The sequence below is a fragment of the Acomys russatus genome, chromosome 28 (assembly GCF_903995435.1).
Source record: "Acomys russatus chromosome 28, mAcoRus1.1, whole genome shotgun sequence".
Taxonomy (NCBI): Eukaryota; Metazoa; Chordata; class Mammalia; order Rodentia; family Muridae; genus Acomys; species Acomys russatus.
Genome location: NC_067164.1, coordinates 18280751 through 18307083, shown reverse-complemented (window position 1 = coordinate 18307083; position 26333 = coordinate 18280751). Strand labels below are relative to the sequence as shown.

General features: G+C 46.6%; 1 protein-coding gene across 3 annotated transcripts in view; it reads right to left on the bottom strand.

The window, feature by feature from the left end:
• Positions 1–26333, bottom strand: part of Fam47e (family with sequence similarity 47 member E) — a 37239-nt gene that overhangs the window by 4992 nt on the left and 5914 nt on the right. The window contains exons 3-6 of one of the 3 annotated variants that reach the window (XM_051170419.1): positions 19134–19267; positions 11393–11537; positions 6385–6486; positions 5630–5710 (exon numbers count right to left, since the gene is read on the bottom strand). In XM_051170419.1, coding sequence (XP_051026376.1) covers positions 5630–5710; positions 6385–6486; positions 11393–11537; positions 19134–19267 — 462 coding nt within the window. Of the gene's footprint in view, positions 1–5629; positions 5711–6384; positions 6487–11392; positions 11538–19133; positions 19268–26333 lie in introns of those variants that run through there. The other 2 variants (XM_051170420.1, XM_051170421.1) reach the window with 2 other exon arrangements.

The window sequence follows — 26333 nt, the reverse complement described above, 5'->3', positions numbered from 1 at the left end:
ATCCAGTCCTCCTTCTCTCAATAGCTGTGAGCCCAAAGGGATACCACTAAGTTACTGATCAGTGAAATGGAGATGAGCCACCATCTGGGTATTAGAAACTGAACCCAGGTCCTCTACAAGAGCCACAAGTGTTCTTAACCCCTGACCCATTTCTCTAGATATATTTAATGTGTTTGTGTGTATAATATAAACATATATGTATATTAAAGATTTGCTTTAAATTATATGTATATGTATATATGTATAGGTATATACACAGGAGTACTGATGCTGAGGAGACCAGAAGAGATCATCAGTTTCCTTGGAAACGGAGTTATATGTATTTAACCAAACTCGGATTCTCTGGGAGAGCAGTGAGCACTCCTGCCATCTGAGCTACCTCTCTGCTCTTCTTGTCTACATTTAAACTATGTGCTGGTTGGTGTGGGGCATTTTGGAGTTAAGCAGCCTATGTAAAGCTTCCGTCTGGCAGCTGATGGGGGTAGTGCCTCCCGGGGCTGGACTCGGATGCTCTTGCATGGCTCCTTCTATAACACTCCCATCTCACTCCTGCATTGGTGCCTCATATACTTCCTTCCTATACCCAGTTTATGCTGTTTCTGGAGACATCTTCCCCGCCCACCCAATTTAAAGTCTGCAAGCTTCTCACAACACACCTTCCCTTCTTTCTTTGCCACTGTCTGGTGGGCTGCGTATATTTTGTTGTCTGTCTGCCTCTCTTTGCGCCCTCCGGAATGCAAGCTTTGGAGGCTGGTCTCCACCGTGTCTTCCTAGCATGTAGGACACTATGAACACAGCAGGTGCTCTGTAAATATTTGCTGAGTGACAGTGCTGTTTCCTAACTCTGCCACTGTTGACATTTTGGATTTGATCATTCTTTGCTGAGGAGAGGTGGCTGGCCTCCTTACAGTCGGATGGTTAGCAATGTTTCTGGCCTCTATCTATGAGATGGTTGTGGCATCTCAGTTGTCCCACTGAGATAGGACAACTCAAAATGCCATCTGCAAACACCGACAAATATCCTTGGGAGGAGGGGGAGGTGCGAAATCCCCCTCAACTAAGAAGCACTGGATTAAAAGAATGGAAACAGTAGGACAAAAGAGTGGGTGAAAGAAACAGAGCCCTAGTGAAAAACAGAAGTTGCTAATTTGCTGGTGATCTCCCGTGACTCAACAAAAGCATGATTTATTCTCTGAAGCCTTTACCGAAACTGCCCACTCCCCTATATTTTTTGCATCAATCATTTCTTCTTACATGTGTACATACACGACCGCATTCTGTTGCAGTTAATCATTTGCCTGTTGACTTTGCTCGACTGTAAGTCCTGGATGTAGGAAGTAGCTCTCTGTAGGAGAAAATGCAGGCACAACCTGGTGGCCAGCCTACTTGGCACACCGCCCTTCTAAAGAAGAGGCACAGCACACCATGACCCAGAAGTCAGAAGACTGAAATTCTCAAGTAGTGTGAGTAGTGGAGAGCTGGCCTGAGGAGAGTCTGCACTCCCCCACTTCTCCTTTAATATGCTTCTTCTGCATAGTGACCCTGGTGGTATGAGTGCCACTGTCCACTCTGAGGTGGTGTGCTAACCAATCACAGCCGATAGGCTTCTTCTATATAGGTGGTTGCTTATGTGCAATAAAGTAGATGCACACAGAGAAGGGACAGGGAAGCACACAGGGAAGGGACAGGGAAGCGCACAGGGAAGGGACAGGGAAGCACACAGGGAAGGGACAGGGAAACACACAGGGAAGGGACAGGGAAGCACACAGGGAAGGGACAGGGAAACACACAGGGAAGGGACAGGGAAGCACACAGGGAAGGGACAGGGAAACACACAGGGAAGGGACAGGGAAGCACACAGGGAAGGGACAGGGAAGCGCACAGGGAAGGGACAGGGAAGCGCACAGGGAAGGGACAGGGAAGCGCACAGGGAAGGGACAGGGAAGTACACAGGGAAGGGACAGGGAAGCACACAGGGAAGGGACAGGGAAGCACACAGGGAAGAAGGGGGACTTCTGACAGACATGTGTGAGTAAGGTGGGAAGGGAAAAACAGTTTTAAAGAACATCAGAGGGGCAGAGTAGAGCAGGACTGAGAAAACTACACTAAGCCTAAAGACAGGGCCCTGTGGGGCGTGGTGGCACAGGCCTGTAATCCTACCACTTGGGAGACAGAGGCAGGTGGATTGCTGTGAGTTCGAGGCCAGCCTGGTCTACAAGTGAGTCCGGGACAGCCAAGGCTACACAGAGAAATGCTGTCTTGAAAAACAAAACAAAACAAAAACAACAACAACAAAAAGACAGGCCTTGCACCTCCAGGATACAGATGGATTTTCCCTCCCACCTCCACTTTGGGAACACAGAGAAAAATAATAACCGGCAAGACTCCAACTGGGCCTCTGTCACCAGGACAGTAATCCCTGGGAGGAAGGGGACAAACAAGATAAGTGCCATAATTGCCTGCTGACTGCGGAGAAAGAGTCTCTAGAGCACATGGGGAGGAGGAGCCCAGAAGCAGCCCAGGGACTCTCCAGTTGAGCGAACAGAACGATCAAGACCCAAGGAGAGCCAGGCAGAGGAAGTTCTCAACACAGGGCACCAGAAAAGAGAAAGGGCTGTGCAGTCTCTGTGTGTGTGTGTTGGTGTGTTGTGTTTGTGTTTGGGGGTGGGGGGTGTTGGCTCTCTGCACAGGAAACCACCCAAGATCAAGGAAAGAACCAGCCAAATGCACTAGACCAAAAGCACCTGGTAGTCACACAGGGCTGGGCGCAGTAGCTTCTTGTGCCTGACTGAAATAATTAGCCCAAGACTAAACATCACTCTGTTATTTCTCAAGGAATCGTAAAGCCAAGCTGGGTGGTGCAAGCATTTACCTTTAATCCCAGAATTTAGGAGGCAGAGGCAGGCAGAGCTCTGTAAATTTGAGGCTAGCCTGGTCTACAGAGTGATTCCAAGAGAAACCCTGTTTTAAAAGACAACAAACAAAAAATCAACCAAACCAAACCAAACTAAACCAAACAATAACAACAACAACAACAACAAAAGAAAGAACAAGAAAAAATAAGGAAATCTTAAAAGCAAGACCCCCTCCAATACCTTAATTTTACCCAAAACACCCACTAAGGTAAGATCCGCAGGACGTAGCACCTCCTCACAAAACCACCAGGCACGAAGTGATACAGGAAGACAGTGCCCACTAGACATAAATGAGTTCATGGGAGCTGACTCAGCAGATACAGAGGCTATGATGTAAAGTCATCAAAGCAGTTTCTGAAACTGCATCTCCTGTGCCCCAAAGATGAAGCAGACATGAAAAGAAGGCAGAAGCACATCAAATGTCTAGACCTGAAGACGATAATGCTGAGACAAAAGCACAAAGATTTCAGGAAAAGAAACCACAGAGTTTAAAGACCTAACAACGGGCAAAGGGCAAAGCAGTGAGCTGAGACATAGAGTCCAGGTCTCTTATGTGCAATGCAAACACAGGGAAAGGGCTGAGGAACCAAACACAAACTTGAAGAACTAATGGTCAAAAATTTTTCTCAAGGTTTATGGAAGAAGTGCTTTGCACATATGTATGAAAATGTCAAAATGTGGCCTGGCATGGTGGCATATGCCTGTAATCCCAGTACTCAAGAGGCAGAGGCAGGCAGATCTCTGCGAGTTGGAGGCCAGCCTGCTCTACAAAGTGAGTCCAAGACAGCCAAGGCTACACAGAGAAAGCCCATCCTGAAAAACAAAAAGAAAAAGAAAAAAGAAAATGTCAAAATGCAGTCCACTATTTTGTACAAGTAATGTATACTAATAATTTTTTAAAATTATAGAAAGTATAAGAAAAAGTTGAAGAAGCTCAATGAACTGTTAGTATAAGCCTAAAAAGAAAATGTGGGGGGCTGGAGAGATGGCTCAGAGGTTAAGAGCACTGTCTGCTCTTCCAAAGGTCCTGAGTTCAATTCCCAGCAACCACATGGTGGCTCACAACCATCTATGGTGAGATCTGGTGCCCTCTTCTGGTGTGCAGGCAGAACACTGTATATGTAATAAATAAATAAATAAATAAATAAAATCTTTAAAAAAAAAAGAAAATGTGTGTGTGTTTAAAACATTGACAAAAACAAAAATCTAAAGGCAACCAAAGAAAAAAAGCACATCCAGAAAGAACAAGTCAAGCATCTCAAAAGATTCATCAGAAATAATTCAATCAAGACAATGGGGCAGAGTTCCAGGACAGCCAAGGTTACACAGAGAAACCCTGTCTCAGAAAACTAACAAACAAACAAAAAAGACAATGGGGTAATAGCCTCTTACTACTGAAATAATAGCAAGCACTGTGAACCTAGAAACCTGCACCGACAAGATACTGTGTGTGTGTGTGTGTGTGTGTGCGCGCGCGTGCGTGCGTGCATGTACTTCAGGCTTTACCTCCTCCTCCTTTCCTGGCACAGCTGTTGGGGGATCCGGAGGTGGGGGAGAGCAGGAGGCGGGAACTGCTGAGGGGGAGTGCAGGGGGAGTGAGGGTGGGACCTCAGTGAGACTCTTGGGAGGCAGGCTTCCTTGAGCAGCTTTGGGGAGGGGCATACGACGACGCTTATTTAAACCTTTGCAGAGTGAGTAGAGGCTTTCGAGGTGAGTGTGCATCCTTGGCCTGACCGTATAACCTGGCTGAGACTACAAGACCTCATCTGGTTTCGGGGTGGGGGAATGCACTGGGACATGTAGGCCTGGGCGGGGGTGGGGGGTGGTCGCCCACTCCTACTGCTCTCCGGATGAGATTTCTGGTGTAGGACAACATGACTTGTCCCTGCTCCAAACCAGCTCCTCCCAGTTCCACAGCACCCCTGCTCCACATGCAAGTGTGTGTGTGTGTGTGTGTGTGTGTGTGTGTGTGTGTGTGTAAGTGCACATACTTCTAAACATGTGTGCAGGTCAAAGGACACCTCTGAGTGCCAGTCCTCACTTTCTTCTGTTTCAGTAAGGATCTCTGTTGTTTCCTGCTAAGATGCCAGGTTAGGTGGCTGTGAACTTCTGGGGATCCCTTCTCTCCCCCCCCCCCCCACTCACCTCACTGCCACCATCTCACTAGAGAGCTGAGGTCTCAGACACCCACTACTGTGTCAGGCTTTAGGTGGGTCATAAAGATTTAAACTCAATTCATAATGGTTGTGCCCCCATTCTGAGAGAAGTTTTTAAAGTCCCTCACATTTGATTCTGTTTTTCTCTTCAGAGAAGTCAAACTGCACGGTTAGCCATGAGGAGAACAATTACAGGCAATACAGGGCTAATTAGAGATAATGCTCTGTTTTTGACTCAGAGGGAAGACACTCCCACTCTACACAGGCACATAAGCCTGTTGTTCACTCACACAATGAGGCGTGTGTGTGTGTGTGTGTGTGTGTGTGTGTATGTGTGTGTGTGTGTGTGTGTGTGTGTGTGTTTATTTGCATTGGCAATTGAACGGAAAGTTTAAAAGACCATATACGTGCCACTTCCCTTCAAAACACGGGGCACGGCTCTTCTTTCTCCTGACATGCTTCTGTGTTTGCAGCAACATTCGTTTTTATGTCAGGCAAGAACGTGATCGAGACGGATGCTGTGGGGTGGAGAGATGCTCAGAGGCTAAACGCACTTACTGCTCCTGTAGAGGACTGAGGTTTGTTCCAGCAGCCACAGCGTTCTCGCACGGAGGGTCGGCCACGGATGAAGGGTTTGTCCTGCAGAAGGTTAACGTGGACTCATAACCACCTATAATACCAGCTCTAGGTGCCTCTGGCCTCTGCAGGCACCTGCACTCATCACATACACACACACATGTGTAAGCACGTGTGCGCGGGCATGCACACACACACGTGTACACACACATAATAAAAAATGATGTGTGGTCAATTCAATTCAAATAAAAATTCAAGAATTCTTTGGGCATAAGATTAACAGTGTTCACAACCATTATTGCACTAGTTTTACTCTTGTTTATAAGTAATAAACACTCATTAATATTCCTACCAGATGCTGCAGTTTCAACATAGGAGACACATTAAAAGACTGTCTCCAAAAATGTCCAGTCAGTAACAATTCTGAATGATATGTCTATGTTATATAAACCACTGTCATAGATATTAAATATTCATTCTCTTATCAAATATTTGTGGAATGAGATAACATTCCAAGAGGTCTACTTTAAAAAACCAGAGCCCCAGAGAAACAGAATTCAAGAACCTTTAAGGCTTTAGCGTAATTCGATTTTCTTTGATTTTTTTGGTTGGTTCTCCTGTGATTCATCGCCTGTGTTTTCTGAAGTCACCTCTCACGGACTGGTTTATGGCACAACTCTGCCTCCTGCAGTTTACTCGGGCCCGTATGCTGCACTCTGCTCCAGCTCTCAACCCACCTGGTTTAGCCTCCTCATGTGAAGGGCATTGCAGCTGCGTCTGGTCTGATAGCCAACGTCAAACTGCTGCAAGATGAATTCTTCATCGACACTGGAACTTCCCTGCAAGAAGACTTCGATGCATAAAAGGAAGCCAGCTGGCCAGGAGCTCCCTGCTGCCTGCCCTCATCTCAGGGAGATGCTGACCACTCCTGGGAAGCAGTAAGTTTGGAGGAAAAGTAGACCATGCTCATGGAGCATTCCCTGGAGACAGAAGTACCTGGGAGCTGGATGACTTTGGCAGTCTAAGAGACTGCTTGGGACTTGCAGGAAGCCATGAGTCCTCGAGGAAATACTGTCTGACCAAAAGTCAATTATTCTAGCACTTTGTAACAGTGACATTCCTAGAGTACTTCCTGGGTGCTTTATCTTTTTTTTTTTTTTTTTTTTTTTTAACAGGGTTTCTCTGTGTAGCCTTGGCTGTCCTGGCTTCACTTTGTAGATCAGGCTGGCCTTGAACTCACAGTGATCCGTTGGCCTCTGTCTCCCAAGTGCTGGGATTAAAAGTGTGCACCACCACCATCCAGCTTTATCTTTAAAAAAGAAAAAAGCCTATGTGTGTGCTGTGAGTCTATGCCACATGTGTGCAGTTGTGAGCTGCCATGTGGGTGCTGGGAAATGAGCCAGGGTCCTTTTAGCCACTGAGCCATCTGTCCAGATACTCCTAAGGGGAGCTGCCCTCTCTGTGCTCTGCTAACAGAAGCCATTTCAACCATATTTTGTTCTCCAAATAACTCTGTCCTTCCCTGCACCCTACACAGTTGGTAGGGGTAGAAGTGGATGCATTGAGTGGCTCAGATGCATGGCTGCTGTCCTGGGACGGGGCCTAACACTGAAAGGTAAAAGAGAGTCAGCAGAGTCTAACTTTGGGAGACAACAATTGGGAAAGAGAGTGGGTGGGTTGGAGTTGGAGAGGATTCATGGAGAGGAGCTGAGAACCAGGGGCAGAGCCTTAAAGGGAAGGAACAGCATCAGAACAAGGCTGGGACAATAGTGAGAAGACAACGGAGCAAGTACAATCAGCGAAGTGAAAGAATCAAGAGTGTGTGTGTGTGGGGGGGGGGAGTGCTAGTTAGTGCTGTCGAGCCACACTCCAGCCCGCTGTGATAGGAGGATTCAGGCGCATGCAGGGCTCTGGTCAGAGACAGGAAACACAGCAAGTTGGCAGAGCAGCTGAGCTGCAGTCTCAGGGTTGGTCCTGTGGGAGTTGTTTTGGTTTTGTTTTCCTATCATAGAGAAAACTTTATTGACCTTTGTCTCTTCAGGCATCGCCAGGCTTCTTCAGCTCGGCTAGCTGCAAACACTGAAGGAGATGCTGGCATTCAAAGGACGGCTCAGCTGTGGCACAACCATGAGGACCTAAGTCCCCAGGACCCATGGAGAAGGGCCAGGCTTGCTGGTGTGCACTTGTAATCCCAGCATGGGCAGAGACAGATGGATCTCTGGGGCCGGCCAGCCTGCCAAGCCTAATCTGCAACCTCCAGGCCAGTGAGAGACCCTGTCTCAAATCAAGTTGTGTTTGGCATCTAAGGAGCAACACTTGAGGTTGTCCTCTGGCATTTTTGAGTAGACACACATACACACACACACAGCATATACCACATACACAGACACACTACACACATACACACATCACACACACAACACAACACACCCACACAACGCAACACACACTATATACACACCATACACATACCACACACAGCACACACACACACACACACAGACACACTACACACACCATACACATGCCACATGCCACACAGAGACACACATACACACCACACACATATCACACACACACAAAGATACACAGACACATTACACACACACCATACACATACCACACAAAGACACACATACACACCACACACATATCACACACACACACACACACACACGCGCGCGCGCGCGCGTGCGCACCACATACACATAGAACTAAGAGTTTGTGTTTTAAATATCAGAGCTCTAGATCAGATTCCCAAGAAGACATTTTAGAGGTGCTCATCCCATGATACAGCTCCCAGGAGCATCGTTTGTCTTTCTAGAAATCGACCCCACTCAATTCACCCCATCCTTTCTCTCTCATGTGCACAGGCATGTTGCGAGCCATGGCAGATGTGTGCAGATGAGACGGCAACTTGTAGGAAGAAATGGCTTCTCTTCTTCCCCCGCGTGGGTCTCAGGAAGCAGAGGCAAGCCTTCGGGTTGGTAGCAAGCGCTCTCTCTCTGAGCTATCTAGCCAGTCCTCAGTGGGCTTCAGTCTTTAAAGCCTCATCAAAATAAGCCTCCTCCATAGGACCTGACTTCCTCCTCAGTAGCAAGTGGTATTTTTCCACCCATGGATTCCTCTTTAAAGAGGACTACAGTTTGGGGTTTGTTTGTTTAATCACCTGCCCTGCCACAGCTGCTCTGTGACCTTCTTCCTTTACCAGTGCACACTTGCATGTAAACGGTGACGAGTTTACCCTGGTTTAGGATCGTTTGTCTTGTTAAAGAGGACACGGAGCTGCAGATGAGGACTAGCATTGGCGCTCAGGGATCTTGGGCAGACCAGCTGACATTCAGCGCTCACACACAAGTGGGGTGGAGGGCAGGAGGAGTGAGTGACAGCCATGGAAGGCTAGAGGGGATACTAGGCCAGTTCTTCCAAAAGTAAAAAAAAGAGAACCAGCAAGATGGCACAGTGGGAGAAAACGGCCATGGCCTGAGTGGTTCTCTAAATCTTCGTGAAGCTTGAAGGAGAGAAGAGACGCCACGTGGTTGTCTTCTAACCCCCACATTCTCACTGTGGCATACACACATGCATATGGACATACCGCACAATAACAACACAACAACAGTAATTTTATAGTCTGAAACAGACTTCTCTGCTATATAAGGAAAAACTCTACGCAGCCATCTTTAAGATGTTCCCTAAGGATGCTTAGACCTCCCACCCAGGTAGAGAGGAGCCTCCGTCAATAGCAATGAGGGAAGGGCTGAGAATCAGACAATGCCATACGGCCAGAGTAAGAACAGACAGCAACACTGTGGTGACAGGTAGAGGACAACATCTCCTTAACCATCCTGGTTATTCCGGCCCAGGCACATGGCCCATGGCAATGACAGTAAGCCTTGGGGTCTGCCTTGTTGGATAAAAGGTTACTCTCTCCCCACCAGGCTGCACACTGGTTCCATGCAAGCTTAATTAACCTTGGTGATGACTTTTTGGCATCCATCACTTGAGGAAAATTTGAGAGTAAAGTCAGACAGAGGGGTCAGCAAGACATGAGGACAGCACCTAAGAAAAACAAAAAACAAAAAACAAAAAACAGGTCGGCTCCTAGATCCAGCTGTGCCTCAATGTGCTGTGCTTCCGGGTTCTTCTCCTTTAAGTCCATCGAGGTATATTTGGGCTTGGGGGAATCGTTTCTTGCTAGTGAAATGGAACTAGATGTACAGACGGACTAGGGCTGGCAGGATGGCTCAGCTGGTAAAGGTGCTTGCCAACACGCTTCATACGCTGAGGTCGATCATCGGGACCGCCATGATAGAAAGAGGGAACCAACTCTCAATAGTTGTCCTTGGCCACACACACTAGTAAATAAATGTAGTGGATATATGTATGAATGTAAATGTAGCTTTTATTCTCCTGACTCGATTGCTGTCTGGGAGGCCAACTGCCTCCTCCTGCTAACCTAGACTCAGTCCTGGAAGCTTCTAGCCTCCGTACAGTCTAACCCAGGCCTAGAATGTTTTCAGCCTCTGAGACTAACTACGTAATAAGCTCACCCTTACTTGTTCTTTCTGAGCGCTGGGCTGGCTGGTTCAACTCAGCTGTTCTGGCTCATACTCTTCTCCCAGCTGATTTATTTAATCTGGCTTCTCTCTCGGCCTGGATTTGCTCTGCTTGGCCTCAGACTAACTCAGGAATCTGCTCTAACCTTTGGCTTCTCCTCTTTTCCTTGCTTGTTCTGCATTTACTTGTGTTCTCTCTCTCTGCAACCCATCTCCCTATGACTGTCCTGATAAAAATTGCCTCTTAAGTAGCTTCCCTTTCCTCTCTCTTCTCGAGAGTTGGGCGTATCCTAGTCTGTCAAATCTTCTCTGACTTGTCACCTTTTCTGCCACTCAATTAGACATCACTTTCAAACACAGGTGCTTCCTTCTACAGAGTAACTTTACCTTTGTTTGGGATCAAAGGCTGTACCACCACACTTGGACCTAAGCTTTTCTTTACCTAATACTTGATTGAACTCAGATCTGTTTGCCTCTGTCTCCTGGATTAAAGGCATGTTTGTATTCCAGCTGGATCACATAGACCTAGAAGGTCTTTGGATGTGATTTCTTGCCAGAACAGCCATGTTCTGAATTAACATCCCTCTACACATAAAATATTTGACTAAAAATTACTAATGCATTAAAAATATGAAAGGAATATAATACCAGGAGGTCTTAAGTCCAGGAAAACATCAGGAAACCAAAAACTCTCCAGAGACCCAGGGACTAGCCTAAGTGCCTAGGATTCTTGGGAGGAAAGGCAAGGAAAGACCTGATGACCAAGCAGAAGTCTCTGCCCTTCGGGAAAGCAGGCGTGTCAGGCGCAGCTCACCAGCACTCACTCACAGCCAGGTGTGCCTGGGAGTGTGGAGTGCAGTGGGGGTGAAGGACCAGGAAGAAAGTCCTGTTCCTAAAGTGGGAACAGAAACGCTGAAGCCACAGCCAAGATGCAAGCTAGGAACATAAATATTCAAATATTCAAATGAACTCTGAGCTTACAAACTTTGCTGAAGTTTCCTGTGCCCTAAATTTTCTATTGCCAATGACTGAACACTGCCTCCACCACAGTTGGTGATCTGAGAATTCGGACTCTAACGAGGTGGTGCGCGATAGAAGCGACTTTGAGCTTGATGTGTTTCTTCAGCCCAGGGCCTCACTTGCCGAACGGGATTCTCCACAGTAACTTTAGGTTTCACTGCTAACTTACCAGAGCCGAGGCCCAGTTGCAGAAGTCGTTGACTCTTCTGTGTACATCACCATGGAGGAGACTGTCTTTATGGAGCGAATCCACTGTGCTTGGCTTTTCCTCACAAAGCCACTGGCCTGAATGTGACACCAGCGTCTTCTCAGGCCTAAACACAATGGAATCATCAAAGAATTAAACATGAGGCTCCATGAATCCAAGCGGATCTCAGCCAGTATCACTGGGAAACGATGAGACTTCTCAAGATCTCTAAAAGGTCACGTGAGTTATAGCTCACATGTAGACACCCATCGTCCAACTCGTAAAGCACCTATTAAATGCAAATATGTTGGGCTGGGAAATATAGGTCAGTGGGGACACACTGGCCCAGCACACACGAAGCTCTCAATTCAGCTCCAGCATCACGGAAAAGGCGTGGTGGCATACACCTGTAACCCCAGCACCTGAGAAGTGGAGGCAGGAGAATCAAGAAGAGTTCAAGGGCATCCTCAGCTACATGCTGAGTTCAAGTCTAGCCTGCACTAACTAAAACTACATCTCTTAGCATTTAAAGAGTGCATAATCCAGTAATGTATGTTCCCAAAATTATGCGACCAACATAACTGTCTCGTCTCAGAACATACCCCAAACTGAACGGCTCCTCTCCAGCGGCACCCTTGCCTCTTCCTGGTAAGCAGGAGGCCTGCCTTTACTTACTGTGGATTTGTCTACTCTGTATGTCTTATTTAAATGGAACTATATAATCAAGTTTCTTACATGTCTGACTCTCACTTATCATAAAGCTTATGGAGATAATCTATGAGGACCCATGTGCAGTAGGTTTTGTTTCTTTTGTTTTGTTTTGTTGAAACAGAGTTTCTCTGTAGTCTTGGCTATCTTGGCTATCCTGGCTATCCAGTACTCTCTTTGTAGACCAGGCTGGCCTCCAACTCATGGAGATCCACCTGCCTCTGCCTCCCGAGTGTTGGGATTAAAGACGTGCGCCATCATGCCCGGCTGCCTATCCTTTTGTTGCTGCTGCTGCTGCTGCTGCTGCTGCTGCTGCTGCTGCTGCTGTTTTTGATAAGTAGTATTGCATTAGGCAGCTACATCACATTTTATTCTCCACTCACCAGTTGATGGGTATTCAAGTTGTTGGAACCTCTTGGCTATTAAGAATGACATTGTCAATGCAAATCAAAACAACTCTGAGATTCCATCTCACACCCATCAGAATGGCTAAGATCAAAAATTCAAGCGACACCACATGCTGGCGAGGATGTGGAGAGAGAGGAACACTCCTTCATTGCTGGTGGGAATGCAAACTAGTACAGCCACTTTGGAAATCTATCTGGTGCTATCTCAGAAAAATGGGAATAAGGCTTCCTCAAGACCCAGCTATTCCACTCCTTGGAATATACCCAGAAGATGCTCCAGTACACAACAAGAACATTTGCTCAACCATGTTCATAGCAGCCTTATTCATAATAGCCAGAACATGGAAACAGCCTAAGTGTCCATCAGTAGAAGAATGGATAAAGAAACTGTGGTACATTTACACTATGGAATACTACTCAGCTATTAAAAACAAGGAATTCCTGAAATTTGTGGACAAATGGATTGAACTAGAAATGATCATAATGAGTGAGTTAACCCAGAAGCAGAAAGAATCAAATGGTATATACTCACTTATATCTGAATACTAGCCCAAGGGGCATGTCCCATAAAAGTCTTCACTCACCAGAAAAGTGGGTCAGAGGGGAGGACATCCTATTGAGACTTTAGGTGAGAGAAGGATGGGAGAATGGGGAAATAGAAGGATCCAGATAGTCCTAGAAACCCTCAAGAAGAACGTTATGATGGGCGGATCTGGGCCCAGGGGTCCTGTGCAAACTATGGCACCAGCCAAGGACAATACGTGCGGTAAACTTCGAACCCCTATCCAGATCTAGCCAATGGACAGGACATTCTCCACAGTTGAGTGGAGAGTGGGGACTGACTTTCACACGAACTCTGGTGCCCCATATTTGACCACATCCCCTGGATGGGGAGGCCTGGTGGCACTCAGAGGAAGGATAGCAGGCTACCAAGAAGAGACTTGATACCCTATGAGCATATACAGGGGGGAGGTCCTCCTCAGTCACAGTCATAGGGGAGGGGAGTAAGGGGAAAATGGGAGGGAGGGAGGAATGGGAGGATACAAGGGATGGGATAACAATTTAGATGTAATATGAATAAATTAATAAAATATATTATAAAAAACGAATAACATTGTCACATACATTTATGTACAAGTTTCTGGGCCCAAATAGTTCCTCTTCCGATAAAGAATTTTCACTCTTAGCACAGCGTCCAAGGATCTTCACGGTCTGGCCCCTTCCTGTGTCTCCAGGTCCTTTCAAAACTAGGCTCCCAATCACTTGCTTTCTCAGTGCTAAACATAGTAGCCTCCTCTCTCCATCCATCCTGCCTCCTATACACAGGAAGTCTTTGCAAGTGCCATTGCATTTGACTGCAGTGTCTCTCTGACTGCCACAAGCTCAAACTGACCTTGAACTCCAGATGTGCTAGAGAAGTGGTTCTCAGCTTTCCTAACGCTGCAACCTTTGAATACAAGCTCCCCATGTTATGGCGACACACAATCATAAGATTATTTTTGTTATTCCTTCGTAACTGTAATTTGGCTACTGTTATGAATTAAATGTAAATATCTGATATGCAAGATATCTGATGTGTGACACCCCCCCCCAAAGAGGTCATGACTCACAGGTTAAGAACCATTGCTCTAGGGTGTACAGTGTCTCTTATGGAGGTGTAGGGGCTGCCAGGCTCATTAGGAACAGCACCAGGTTAAGGAGCTGTATCTAGTGATGGTTTTAGCCTGTCTTCATTCCTTGAGATGGGAATTCTGGCTTAGGACATTGCTACTAATGCTGCCATTATCCGGCACATTTACATGAATAGAAATAGAGGTGTGAAAGGGCCCTTTGACCCCAGCCCCCCCCCAAGGAATTGTGACCTACAGGTTGAAAACTGCCATGGTAGGGAATGACCTTATTTTGGGTCCTCCTGCCTGTCCCTCCTAAGTACTTAGATTACAGGCATGTACCATCACATTCTGTGCATCTGGCCCCAGAGACTAGTGCCAAGGCTTTGTGTGCACTAGGCAAGCAGTCTTTACAGCGGAGCTACAGCTGCAGCCTACATAGCCCTACCTGAAGAAGGCGTGCCCACAGGATGGTCCCAACCTACTCTTTGCGTCAGATATTAATTTGTCTTCTATTCATTTAAGAAATGTTTCTTAAGCAGCAAATATGAGCTGGAAACTAAGGTTTAGGAACCCATATTCAACTGTCTATAACCAAAATCCCTGTCTTCACGTGGCTTCAGCTGAGCAGGATGCATAGATCGAGGCAAACACATGCCTGATGCTCACGAATGATGCAAAGAAAGAGTAAAGGGGGAAAGGACCGGATAGGGATGCAGGAGAGCATCTGATTTCTACGAAGAGAGTCTCTTTGTTAAAAATGTCACCCAGCACAGGCCCAGAAGAGAAAAGCATTGACCCACTTAAATATCAAACTAAACAGCATGGTAAAAAGCCTCGATGTAGGGCATCCAAACACGTGCAGACCCAGGTGGAAGTGGAAGGCTGAGCAGGGGAATGACGCAAGTATGTGGAAGGATCAGTTTAGCCACAGTGTGACAAGCAAACTTCAGAGAGGGAACTGTGGGGCTAGTGACATAGCTCATCAGCTGAAAGCATCTTTGGCCAACTTCAATCCTCAGGACCCATACAAGTTGTCCTTTGACCTCCAAGTGTACACGGTGGCACACACATAACCCACATAAACTAAAAGTAAATTAAAATGTAATTATCTTTTTTTTTTTTTCCCTGAGACAGGATCTCTCTGTGTTAGCCGTGGCTGTCCTGGACTTGCAGTGTAGACCAGGCTGGCCTCCAACTCACAGCGGTCCTCCTGCCTCTGCCTCCCGAGTGCTAGGATTAAAGGTGTGCACCACCATGCCTGGCAAAATGTAATTATCTTAATTGGCTGGGGAAATGACTCCATTAGTAAACTACTTGTACGCAAGTGTGAGGTCCCAAGTTCAAATCTCCAGAACCTACCCAACACTAGGCTGCACAATGCAAGTATGTTATCCTAGTGCACTTACATGGAAGAGGAGGCAGGACAGGAGACTCCCCGGAAGCTCACAGGCCAGCTGCAAATAGCCAGGAGACCCTGCCTCAAACAGGGAAGGTGAGGGCCCACACCTAAGGCTGTCCTCCAACTGATATATGCATGGCTACTCCCCCGTCCCCAACACACACACACAGACAGCGACACAGATAGACAGAGACATAGGCAGGCAGACAGAGACACAGACACAGAGAGTGAGTGAGAGAGAGACACAGACACAGATACACATACACAGAGGAAGGGGAGACAGATAGAAAGACAGACACAGAGAGAGAGACAGACAGACAGACAGACAGAGAGAATAAGAGTGAGAGATGAGAGAAGGGGTGGGCGTAGAGGCCATGAAAGCAGCTGTCTGTCACATTGCTGTGAAGAGACACCATGACCAAGGCAACTCTTACAAAAGTAAGCATTTAATTGAGGCTTGCTCACAGTGTCAGAGGATGAGCCTATTATCATCATGGCAGGAGGCAGACAGGCATGGTGCTGTAGCAGTAGCTGAGAGCTTTGCACCCTGATCCACAGGCAGCGGGTAGACGCTGGGCCTGGCATAGACTTTTGAAGCCTCAAAGCCATCCCCAGTGACACACCTCCTCCAAGGCCACACCTCCTAGCCCTTCCCAACCCTATGGGGCCCTTTTCACTCAAACCACCACAGCAGCTAATAAGCTATTGCAGTGATCCAAAGACTTCACAAAGCCATTGCTATATGTTGGCAGATGGCTGTTGTTGTAGAAGCAACTGGCTACTGATGACTTATTATTTACTGAGCTGTGAAAAGCAAAAGGAGCAATACTCTGAGAACTGGGGTGTGTGGTCAGTTGTGCAGTCCAAGATGTTAATTACAGGTCCAAGGACAAATCCTGGATTGCCCACTTGTAGGTGGCCAAGGTCACTTGGCAGTGCATGTACAGAAAAGACATCAGATACTGAAGTACTTTGAGGTTTAAAACAACAAACAAAAACAAAAACAAACAAGCAATCAAAGGACAGGCAAGGCTTCATAGGGAGACCTTGTCTCAAAACAACATACACACATAAAAGGAGGAACCAGTCAGAGGAACCAAAGAGAAGACTATGAGATAGGAGGGAACTAAGGAAAAAGAATGTTCCAGAAGCTAAAGGAAGAAAAATCAAGAGGCTGGGTATGGTGGTTCACATCTGTAGTGCCAGCACTGAGGAGTCAAAGGCAGAAAGATTGCCTACATAGTAGACCATATGCCTGGTCTACATAGTGAGAGCCAGTCTCAGAAGAAAGAGAAAATAGCAATATGAGAAAAATGATGTTATCAATTGTGTCAGTTGTGCATTGGTGTGATGGGTCCAAATTAAACTCCCCCCACCCCCAGAAAGATAGTGGACATTGGTGACAATATCCTAAACCAGTGGTTCTGAATCTGTGGGTCACAATCCCTATGGGAATTAAATGACCCTTTCCACAGGGGTTGCCTAAAGTCAGAAAATGCAGATATTTACATTATGAGTCATAACAATAGCAAAATTACAGTTCTGAAATACCAACAACAACAACAAAAAAAAAACAATTTTATGGTTGGAGGTCACCACAACATGAGGAACTGTAGAAAAGGGCTGCAGCATTAGGAAGGTTGAAAACACCGTCCTGAACAGAAGGACCTTGGCCAGGTAAACAGAATGGTTATTAGGCAAACAGAGGCCTAAAGTTTCTATTTACCAGGAACCTCGTCTCACTTAGTCTGTCCCAAAGGTTGACTCCCTCTGGCAAAGACATCTAGTTCCCAGTCAATCCGAACAGCCTGCAGCAGCTCAAAGACCCCACCCTGTTGTTGACTATCATACAAAAATCCACTTAACTTTCCCACCATTTTGCTCTTCTCTCTGCTACCCCATGGAGCGATCTGGTTTCATGGTTTCCTTGTGCCCTCTGTGATCAATCAGTGTGATTGGCTGTGAGTCTGCCTTCACCATGCCGTCCCTACATGATGGACTGTGCCCTCTTGAACTGTGAGCCAAAATAACTCCTTTCTTCTTATACTGCTCCTACCAGGTATTGTCACAGCAGTGAGCAAAGTCACTGATGAGGTAGCATAGGCATCAATGTGACATCATCCAAGGGCAAAGGTCAGAGGAGTTCAGTGGACTGAAGAGGAGGAAACTTGACTGCTGTGGGCTCAAGAGAGGAAAAGTAGCCCAGTGTGGTGGCGCACGCCTGTAATCCCAACACTCGGCAAGGAAGAGGCAGGAGGATCTCTTGTGAGTTCGAGGCCAGCCTGGTCTACAGAGTGAGTCCAGGACAGCCAAGGCTACACAGAGAAATCCTGTCTAGAAAGAAAGCGGGGAAGGAAGGGGAGGGAAGAATGGAGGGGGAGAGAGAGACATGAGTTTGGATACCTCCTTCAAAAGCTCTCAGAAGAAAGTACAGGTCAAGGGGGACTTGTTTTCAAGAGTGGTGGTGTCACCTCAAGCTCTGGTAGGGTCACAGAGGCCTCTGAAGAGCTCAAGTGCTAATCCTTGGAGCTTGTGTGACTCTGCTTTCAAAGGGTCTTTGCAGGTGTGACTGGGAGATTACCCTAGATTATCTTGCTGGGCCATACACACCATCCCAAGTGTCCTTGAGAGAAGGAGACAGAGAGAGGAAAGCCTGACGCACACCAAAAGCAGGTGACATGAGGACAGACCAGACAGAGACACGAAGCTGCTGGTCTTGAAGTTTGGAGCATGAGGTCACAAGCCACAGAGCATAAGCAGCCATCAGAGATAGGAGGCAGAGATAAGGCGTGCACCACCACGCCTGGCTGTACAAATGTGGGGTTGGAGAGCCAGGGTGTGATACAAAAGAGATTCTGCTAAGTTCTATGCTTTGGAAAGTTTCAGAAAAGGTGGCAACTGTGGGTGTGGGTTGTGCAGAGACGAGCAGGGTTTCCCAAGAGAAGATCCTGTTAATGCCTTAAATGACAAGCAAGCAGCCAGCTGTAGAGGCACAAGCCCATAAGTCCAGCACTCTGGAAGGAGAGACCGGGAGACTAAGAGTTTTAGACCAGCCTGAACAACATGAGACCTTGTCTCAAAACAGAAAAGAAGACTAGCAAGTGCATCCTTGACAACTCCCTGTGTTGTGCATATGTGCACACGTGTGCGTGTGATGATCCAACCAACCACTGGCCTGCCCTGTTGAAAAAAGTCAATTCGGCCAGGCTTTTTGCTGTCCTCTTGTCAAATAAAAGCTACGTGGAGTCCATGTTTACTCCACTGCTGAAAAATCACATCCACAGGAGGCAGGGCTTCTCTTCCTCTGAAAGACTTCATTGCTTCTTTACATGTACCCTAGATTCCCAGGTGTGGCAGCACAGCCCTAAAACCTCTGCCTTCTCAGAGATGCAGGCAGGAGGATCAGGCAGTCTATGTCATCCTTAGGAACACAGCAGGAGGTCAGCCTGGGCTAAATGAGATTCGGGATTTTTGTTTTTTGTTTTTTTTGTTTTTAAACTAATAGAACAAAAAAACTCCAAATAAGCAAAATTACTCTAACTATGAGAAGGCTAGCCTAAGATGTTCGTCCAGGGAAAGACATCAGCGGTACTCACAGGCACTCTTGGGGAGAACATGTTTCTACAAGCTTTGTGGGTTCCTTCATTAATTCCCTGGTATCCTGGCAATAAGCCCACATGTCCCTCAGCTTCCTCTCAGGGTCCAGCACCTCCAGCACATGTAATAAGAGCTACAAAGAGAAAGAAGACTTGGGGTGAGGGCAGGATTGCAAGAAAAGTGGCCCCAACTCTATAACAAAATGTACCAAGTCCCTTCTCTGATGTTCCTTTTCTTTCTTTCTTTCTTTCCTTCTTCTTTTTCTTTTTGGCTTTTTTGAGACAGGCTTCTCTGTGTAGCCTTGACTGTCCTGGATTAACTTTGTAGACCAGGCTGGCCTTGAACTCACAGCCATCGGCCTGCCTCTGCTTCCTGAGTGCTGGGATTACAGGTGTGTACCACCACTGCCCGGCTTGATGTTTCTTTTCAAACTGCAGTCATCAGCACTGCACTGAGCCCTGCATTGAGGGCTGTCTATACACCGCAGCTCAGGCTCTGCTCAGGCCCTGTGCTATGGTTCCATCTCCTCTAGTAGAATATGGCTGCGAGCCTCCCCCAGGCCCCTGAAAAGCCCCAGCTGTAGGCTCTCTCTTGGCCTTGTGTGGCTGTTGACTGAAGGCATCTGGTGTAGCTCTCATGCCTCCTCTGAATAAGGTATCTGCATCCTTCTTTGGAGAACCACCTCATGTGCTGGGGAGATAACGCAGCCAGTCAAGTGCTTGTCTTTCTAGCCTGAGAACCTGAGCTCAACCCCACAGAACTCACATTAAAAAAAAAAAAAAAAATCTGGATGTGGTGCATGCTTGTAATCTTACAGCTAAGGTGATGGAGACTTGCCTGCCTACCCTGCTCGGTGAGTCCTAGGCCAGAAAGAGACATTATCTCAATAAAATAATGATCAGTACCAGAGGAACAACAGATGAGGGTGGTCTTCTGCACCGCCCCCCACCCACACCCCCACCCCTACCCCCACATAAAGAACCACCTCCTCTACTCCCGTTCACCTGGTCCTAGCTGGCCTAACCACTCTCCAGGCAGACCACAGCAGAGACACAGTGACTTAGCTTAGGGATACAATGGGCTCATGAATCAAGTGGACACATGGCAACTAGGCTACGGGATCAGATTTTTTCTGGGATCACACACAAAGAATGTCATTTCTTTGCCGCAGCTGTGAAGTTGAACCCACCCAAACTGGAGCTGCAGGCAGCCAGCTCAGCAACATAATAATAATAATAATAATAATAATAATAATAATAATAATAATAATAATAATAATAATAATAATAAAAAATAAAAGAAGACCCTGCCTCAAAAGAAAGCTAACCCTGCAGAGGAGGATCAGAGGAGCCAGAGGGACCAAGGACACAGAATCAACTGACCAGGAGTCATGGGGGCTCCTAGAGATCAGGGAGCCTGTCAGGGTCTGACTTGGGTCCTCTGCATGTATGTTACAGTTGTGTAGCTCAGTGTTCTTGTGAGACTCCTAACAGTGCGAACAGGGGCTGCTTCCGACTTTGTTGCCTGCCTCTGGGACCCTTTTCCTCCTATTTGGTTGCCTCAGCCAGCCTTGATGCGAGAATATGCGCCTGGTCTTATTGTAGCTTGTTATACTGTATTTGGTTGATGATGTTAGAGTTCTTCAGTTAGCCTACCTATGATGTCACTGCTTACGCGCCATGGGGGCGTGACCCTGCCCAGGGCCATATAAAAGGACAGACCCTCCACGCATCTGCGCCTCTCTCTCTCTCTCTCTCTCTCTCTCTCTCTCTCTCTCTCTCTCTCTCTCTCTCTCTCTCTCTCTCTCTCGTACCCCTTTCCCTCCATGTTCATTTAATAAACTCCTCTTCAACATAATATCTGGCATCTGGCACCTTAATACCATATACCTTACCTCATATCTCATTGCTTTAATTTTTAAATATAAAATTAGTGCCACATGACTTGGATACTAAACCCAGAGGTCCTTTCTGTTGTCTTCACAGTGAAATCCCATCTCCCTTTACTGTCTGTTACAAATTTCTCTAAGTACTCTCCTCCTCTCTCCTATTTCTCCACCCCCCCCCTGCCCCCCCACCTCAGACACCTGTGGAGAAGCCTTCCATACCAGCTTGCAAGACTGCCACTGAGGTAAATAGATGTTCTCTTTGTCTCGGTTTGCCCCGAGTCCTAAACTTGGCCCCAAGAGCACTACTAGGGCAATGGGCTTCCTGTCCCTACTGCCTGCACACAGGAATGGTCTGGGTTAAAAAAAAAAGACGCTGCTGCACTGCTACATTGCATGGTTCAGAGGTGGGCGGGAAAAGAGATTATATACACCCCATGGGGTGCACTCAGGGCAGCCAGATGTGCCTGCTGCCACCACTCCCTGCCTCATGACCAGCTTGCACATCCTTGCTGTTCCAAAGTGACCTCAGACCATTTCTGGGGTGCTTGAGGACTGCCTATTCTCTTCCATAAAAAAAAAAATTCTTACACATGGCCTGACCATGTGACTGCTAGCTTCCCACTGCTGCCCTGGCCCTTCTCACCCCACGTATGCCAAAGATTCAGTAAAGATACTCATGCTCGGCCCCTACTCAACGGAGCCCAGCCTGGCCAAGGCAGGCCAGGGGTGGAGTCAATCACCTTCACGCAGTAACTGGCTCCAGGTCTCGGTCTGCCAACTCTCAGCTTTGCTAACTTGATTAATTATGGACTAAGAGTCAAATACACCTGGCTCTTGGCTAAAAACCTTTTCTCTAAATCTATTTTCCAACTCCTAAAAATAAAAATTGTCTCTAATTTATTTTCTGCTCTAAAAAAAAAATCATATGATTGTTTATGTGTGGGATGTTTAGACTATTTAAAACCTAAACTCTGTTTATTTCCTTTTAGATTAAAATCATTTTACTGTATGCTGGTTCTAAATGTTTCTTATTTCAAAATTATAAAGGTATATTAAAATTAAGATAAATGCTGTTCCTCTTGTCATTAGCTAACCTGGAATCCTACAGGATTCCTGGCTAATGGATTTGATACAGTTTCCATAATGTTCTACTGTATTAACATTCACTTGTTTACAATGTTAAAAATTTAAATCACTGCCTTTAACCATGTTTAGTCTAAAATCATGAATGTGATATTATTGGTCATACAAAACTGTTCTGCTTCTTTTGGACTATACTTGTGTTTTTTGTTTGTTTGTTTGTTTGTTTTTGTTCTTTTGGTTTTTCAAGGCAAGATTTTTCTGTATAGCCTTAGCTGTCCTGGATCTCTGTAGACCAGGCTGGCCTCGAACTCATAGAGATCTGCTTCCCTCTGCCTCCCAAGTGCTGGGATTAAAGGCGTGTGCCACCACCACCTGCTTTGTACTTGTGTTTTTAACATTCCAATTTAACAGAGATAAAACCTAAAGCCTTAGTCTTTAAGTATTAAGATAAACTATGAACAAAATTGTCTATCTAAATATTCTTAAGATAGACAAGACTGTGGTCTCTGCCATCTTAATTAAAAGGCTAAGGATGTTTCCTGGATCCCCATATAGGAACTAGTAAAAATAATTTTAAATTATTTAAAACCTGAGAGGAGCCTTCCCGACAGGCTCAGTTACAGCAAACTACACTCCAGGCCTTAGCCACTGCCCCTGAGGAAAAATAGAGGTCTGCAAAGTCCCCTCCCATCAGGGTCCAGCCTGAGCCAGCTCTGCCAGAGACCTCTTTCAGATGCAGCTAAAAGGGCACACCAGTCTCACAGCTGCTAGTCAGAATAGGACACTGGTCCCACAGCCTTGCCTATTGGCAAATTTGGGCCTATGGATGTCAGAATGCTCACACACAGGCTTGTTCTCTGTGCCCAGCCACTGGAGGTTCAACCAGCACAAGAGCTTTAGACATTTCCAGCCTTCAAGCTCCTTGATCTGGTGGAGTACAGACGGCTCTTAGATTCAGCAGCCTCGCCAAATCCAGGGTAACGCTACCGGTCTGTTTTAACCTTGGGTTACATAGCCACATGGCCAGCTTCTGCCATGGGAGACTTCAGGTTCCTTCCCAGCCCTCTACATATGCAGGACACCAAAGTTTAACTGTCAGGTCTAGATACAGTCTACCTTGTTACCATTCTTTTAGCTAAAGGACAGTGACCGCGCACAGCAATTTTACCTACATCCTAAAGCTTCCAAGAAAGTGTTTAAAAACATGTTTTAAGTTGGTTATGAAGGTCAACATGTCTAAAGGATGCTTTATTTCTTCCTGTTGCTATGCTGTTGCTATGCTACTGTTGTATTAACTGTTCAAAGTATTGAGACTGATCAATGGAGCTCTAATTTTTTAATTTAATTATGGTAAAACATTGCACTATACGATCCTACCATAGTTCCAAGATTTAAATTTTCCTTTTGTTACTGTTCCACAGAGGCCCAAAAAGGCTTCAGCCTTTCCAAACTTACCTAAGAGTTTTTGCACTTTTAACACAAAGTTCTTTTTCCAAGCCTCTACTATGCCTTTTCCTACAGCGTGTACATGTCTAACAATGTATGTTTCACTGCAGATTACAGTGATGGTGCTAAATTTATCTCCTTTTATGGACCTCAAAGGGTTCTTGTAAGCCACAGGAAATCCATCTCTTGGGTCAAAGGGAGTCCAGATAAGTACTGTCAATCCAAAGCCCAAGTTCCTCACCTATCGCCTGTCTCTAAGGGTGGGATTCCTTCTCCTTTTTCCTGGCTTTGGGACTCCCCTCGCCTACCTACCTCTTTGCCACCTTTCTGCACCCAGCACCAGCTAAATTCCCCCCTTCCTAGTCGCATAAACGCTTCCCTTTGTCCAGGAGATATATGAGAGAATAAATAAAAAGGAAAAGAATAAAAGAGCCAGGCTTGGTGGCGCACGCCTTTAATCCCAGCACTTGGGAGGTAGAGGCAGGTGGATCCTTGTGAGTTCGAGGCCAGCCTGGTCTCTGGTCTATAAAGCGAATCCAGGACATCCAAGGGTACACAGATAAACCCAGAAAAAAAGAAGATCCGGTGATCTAATAAAAATAAAAGATTTTAAAAATCAAAACAAACAAACAACAACAAAACAAAGCTAACAAAACCTAGTTGGGAAAATCAGACAGGGAGCTGAGAGCCGCGTTCCCGTGCCATGGCCGTATGAGATGCCATATAACCGCCACTTTATCTGAGACCCAGACACTCTAGCTTACTGGACCCAGTGAGGGAAAGCTGTGTAGCAAATCACTGATCAGAAACGTCAAGTGTTCTTCTTATTAACTTTTCTAGCATGAGTTCCTTCCTTCCTTCCTTCCTTCCTTCCTTCCTTCCTTCCTTCCTTCCTTCCTTCCTTCCTTCTGTGACTGATGTGGAGTGAGAGAAGCCTGCTGTGGAGCTGGGAAGGCCACACACAGACAAGAGGTCCCCAGCACCTCTTGAGGTCAGGCAGGGGCTTTGAGCAAGGGAATGTGTTAGACCTGAGAAGAAAGCCATTTCCATAACTGTCGGATTAAAGCAAGGTGTATTTAGAAGTGCACAAGGGACTGGTTAGACATCTGCCCCCTCTTCCTCCTCTTCCCCTTTTCCCCCCAGCCCCTCCCCTCCCCAAGTCTCTTACTCTCCTATACCAAAATGATACTGTGTAACCTTGCCTCCAAAATTATCCCTAATTGGCTAAATAAAGCTGCCTACATACCTGGGCAGGGCAGAGGTTAGAGAGGCGTGGAAAGGAGAGCAACAGGGGAGGAGCAGGAGAGAAGAAGGAGGCGGGGCCACCGGAAGGAGGAGGCGGGACCACCGGGAGTTATCGTGGAGAGAGCCTCGCGGCTAGGAGGAATTTATTCTGGATTAGCATGGAGAGGAACAGCCCAGATGGAAAGCATGTGCGAATATTTATAGGGATATTGGATGGGAAGTATCCCAGATGGGAATGATTACAGGAAATGGCATGGGATGTGGGGCTGGGTGGTGGCCAAGGTAGTTTATCGAATTAATATCTGCCCAGCCTCAGGTAGTGGGTTAGAGAATTAATACTGCCACAATAATTTAGGCTATTAATAATAAACATTATAAGCAATTTATATTTTTGACAACAGTCCCTTTTTGGGGAAAGGTTGTGGTTGATAGAGAATGGCTGTTGAGATCATTGGCTCTTAGTACCTGGACAGAAGAGTAGGCGGGGGGGGGGGGGGGGGGGGGGGGGGGGGGGGGGGGGGGGCGGGGGGGGGGGCGACTTAGGGCTCAAGGCTGCCCGTTGGATAGGTGAGTGCAAGAATACATCCTGTGGAAGGGGCATCATCACAGGTTCAGGAGGTTAGCAAGACAAAGGGGTGGGCAATAGGGTTACAAAGTCAGCATAGGTTGAAAACCATGGTTTGCAGGATACATTAGGTTTAGGAAGTAAGTGTATTCTTCTAAGGCATGGACAATTAATAATGATGCACAGCAGGGTGCCTCCTGTTTTGATTTCACAAATGGCACACCAGTACTCACCTGTCTAGCCTGGGGAAAGAGTGCAGGGGTGGGGAGTGGAGAGCCATTCCTGCTCATCTTCTGCCTCATCCAGCCTACCCTCTTTCTCACATCTCACACAGCCTGGCATTTGTCTAAGGCTACGTGGTCAACTAAAAGGCCCGTTCCCAGGAATATTACCATTTGCTCAACGAAAAGACGACCATTTCTTCTTGTTGGAAAGACAGACTTCGAGCCATTTTGAGATATAAAAAACAGGGTAAGCCAGGTGTGGGGGTACATGCCTATAGTCCCAGCACTTAGGGAGGTAGAGGCTAGTCTGATCTACAAAGCGAGTCCAGGACAGCCAAGGCTACACAGAGAAACCCTGTCTCAAAAAACGAAAATAATGATGATGATAAATTTAAATCAAAAGTAGGGTAAATGTGCTGAGGGTTATGAAGATGAATTAGGAGCAGGCGGGGGCATTGGTGACACAGGCCAGGCCTGGGCATTGTGGTGGCTTCTCCATAGCCTTTAGGTTCTCCTACCTCTATACATCTGTTAGTGAGTTGTTAAGGAGACCTCTTTGGCCCAGGCTAAATGGAGGTCAGTAAGACTGGGCCTTCCCCTGCATGGCTTCCTGTACCCAGAAGTCTCAAGAGCCTGGAGAAAGAGCTTGAGGGGAGAGAGCCTGAAATGCCTGTGTTGAACACTCCGGTGAGCTGAGTGGCTGCACAGGAAGCAAAGGAAATAGCCGTGTGTCCTACCATTTGTGTTT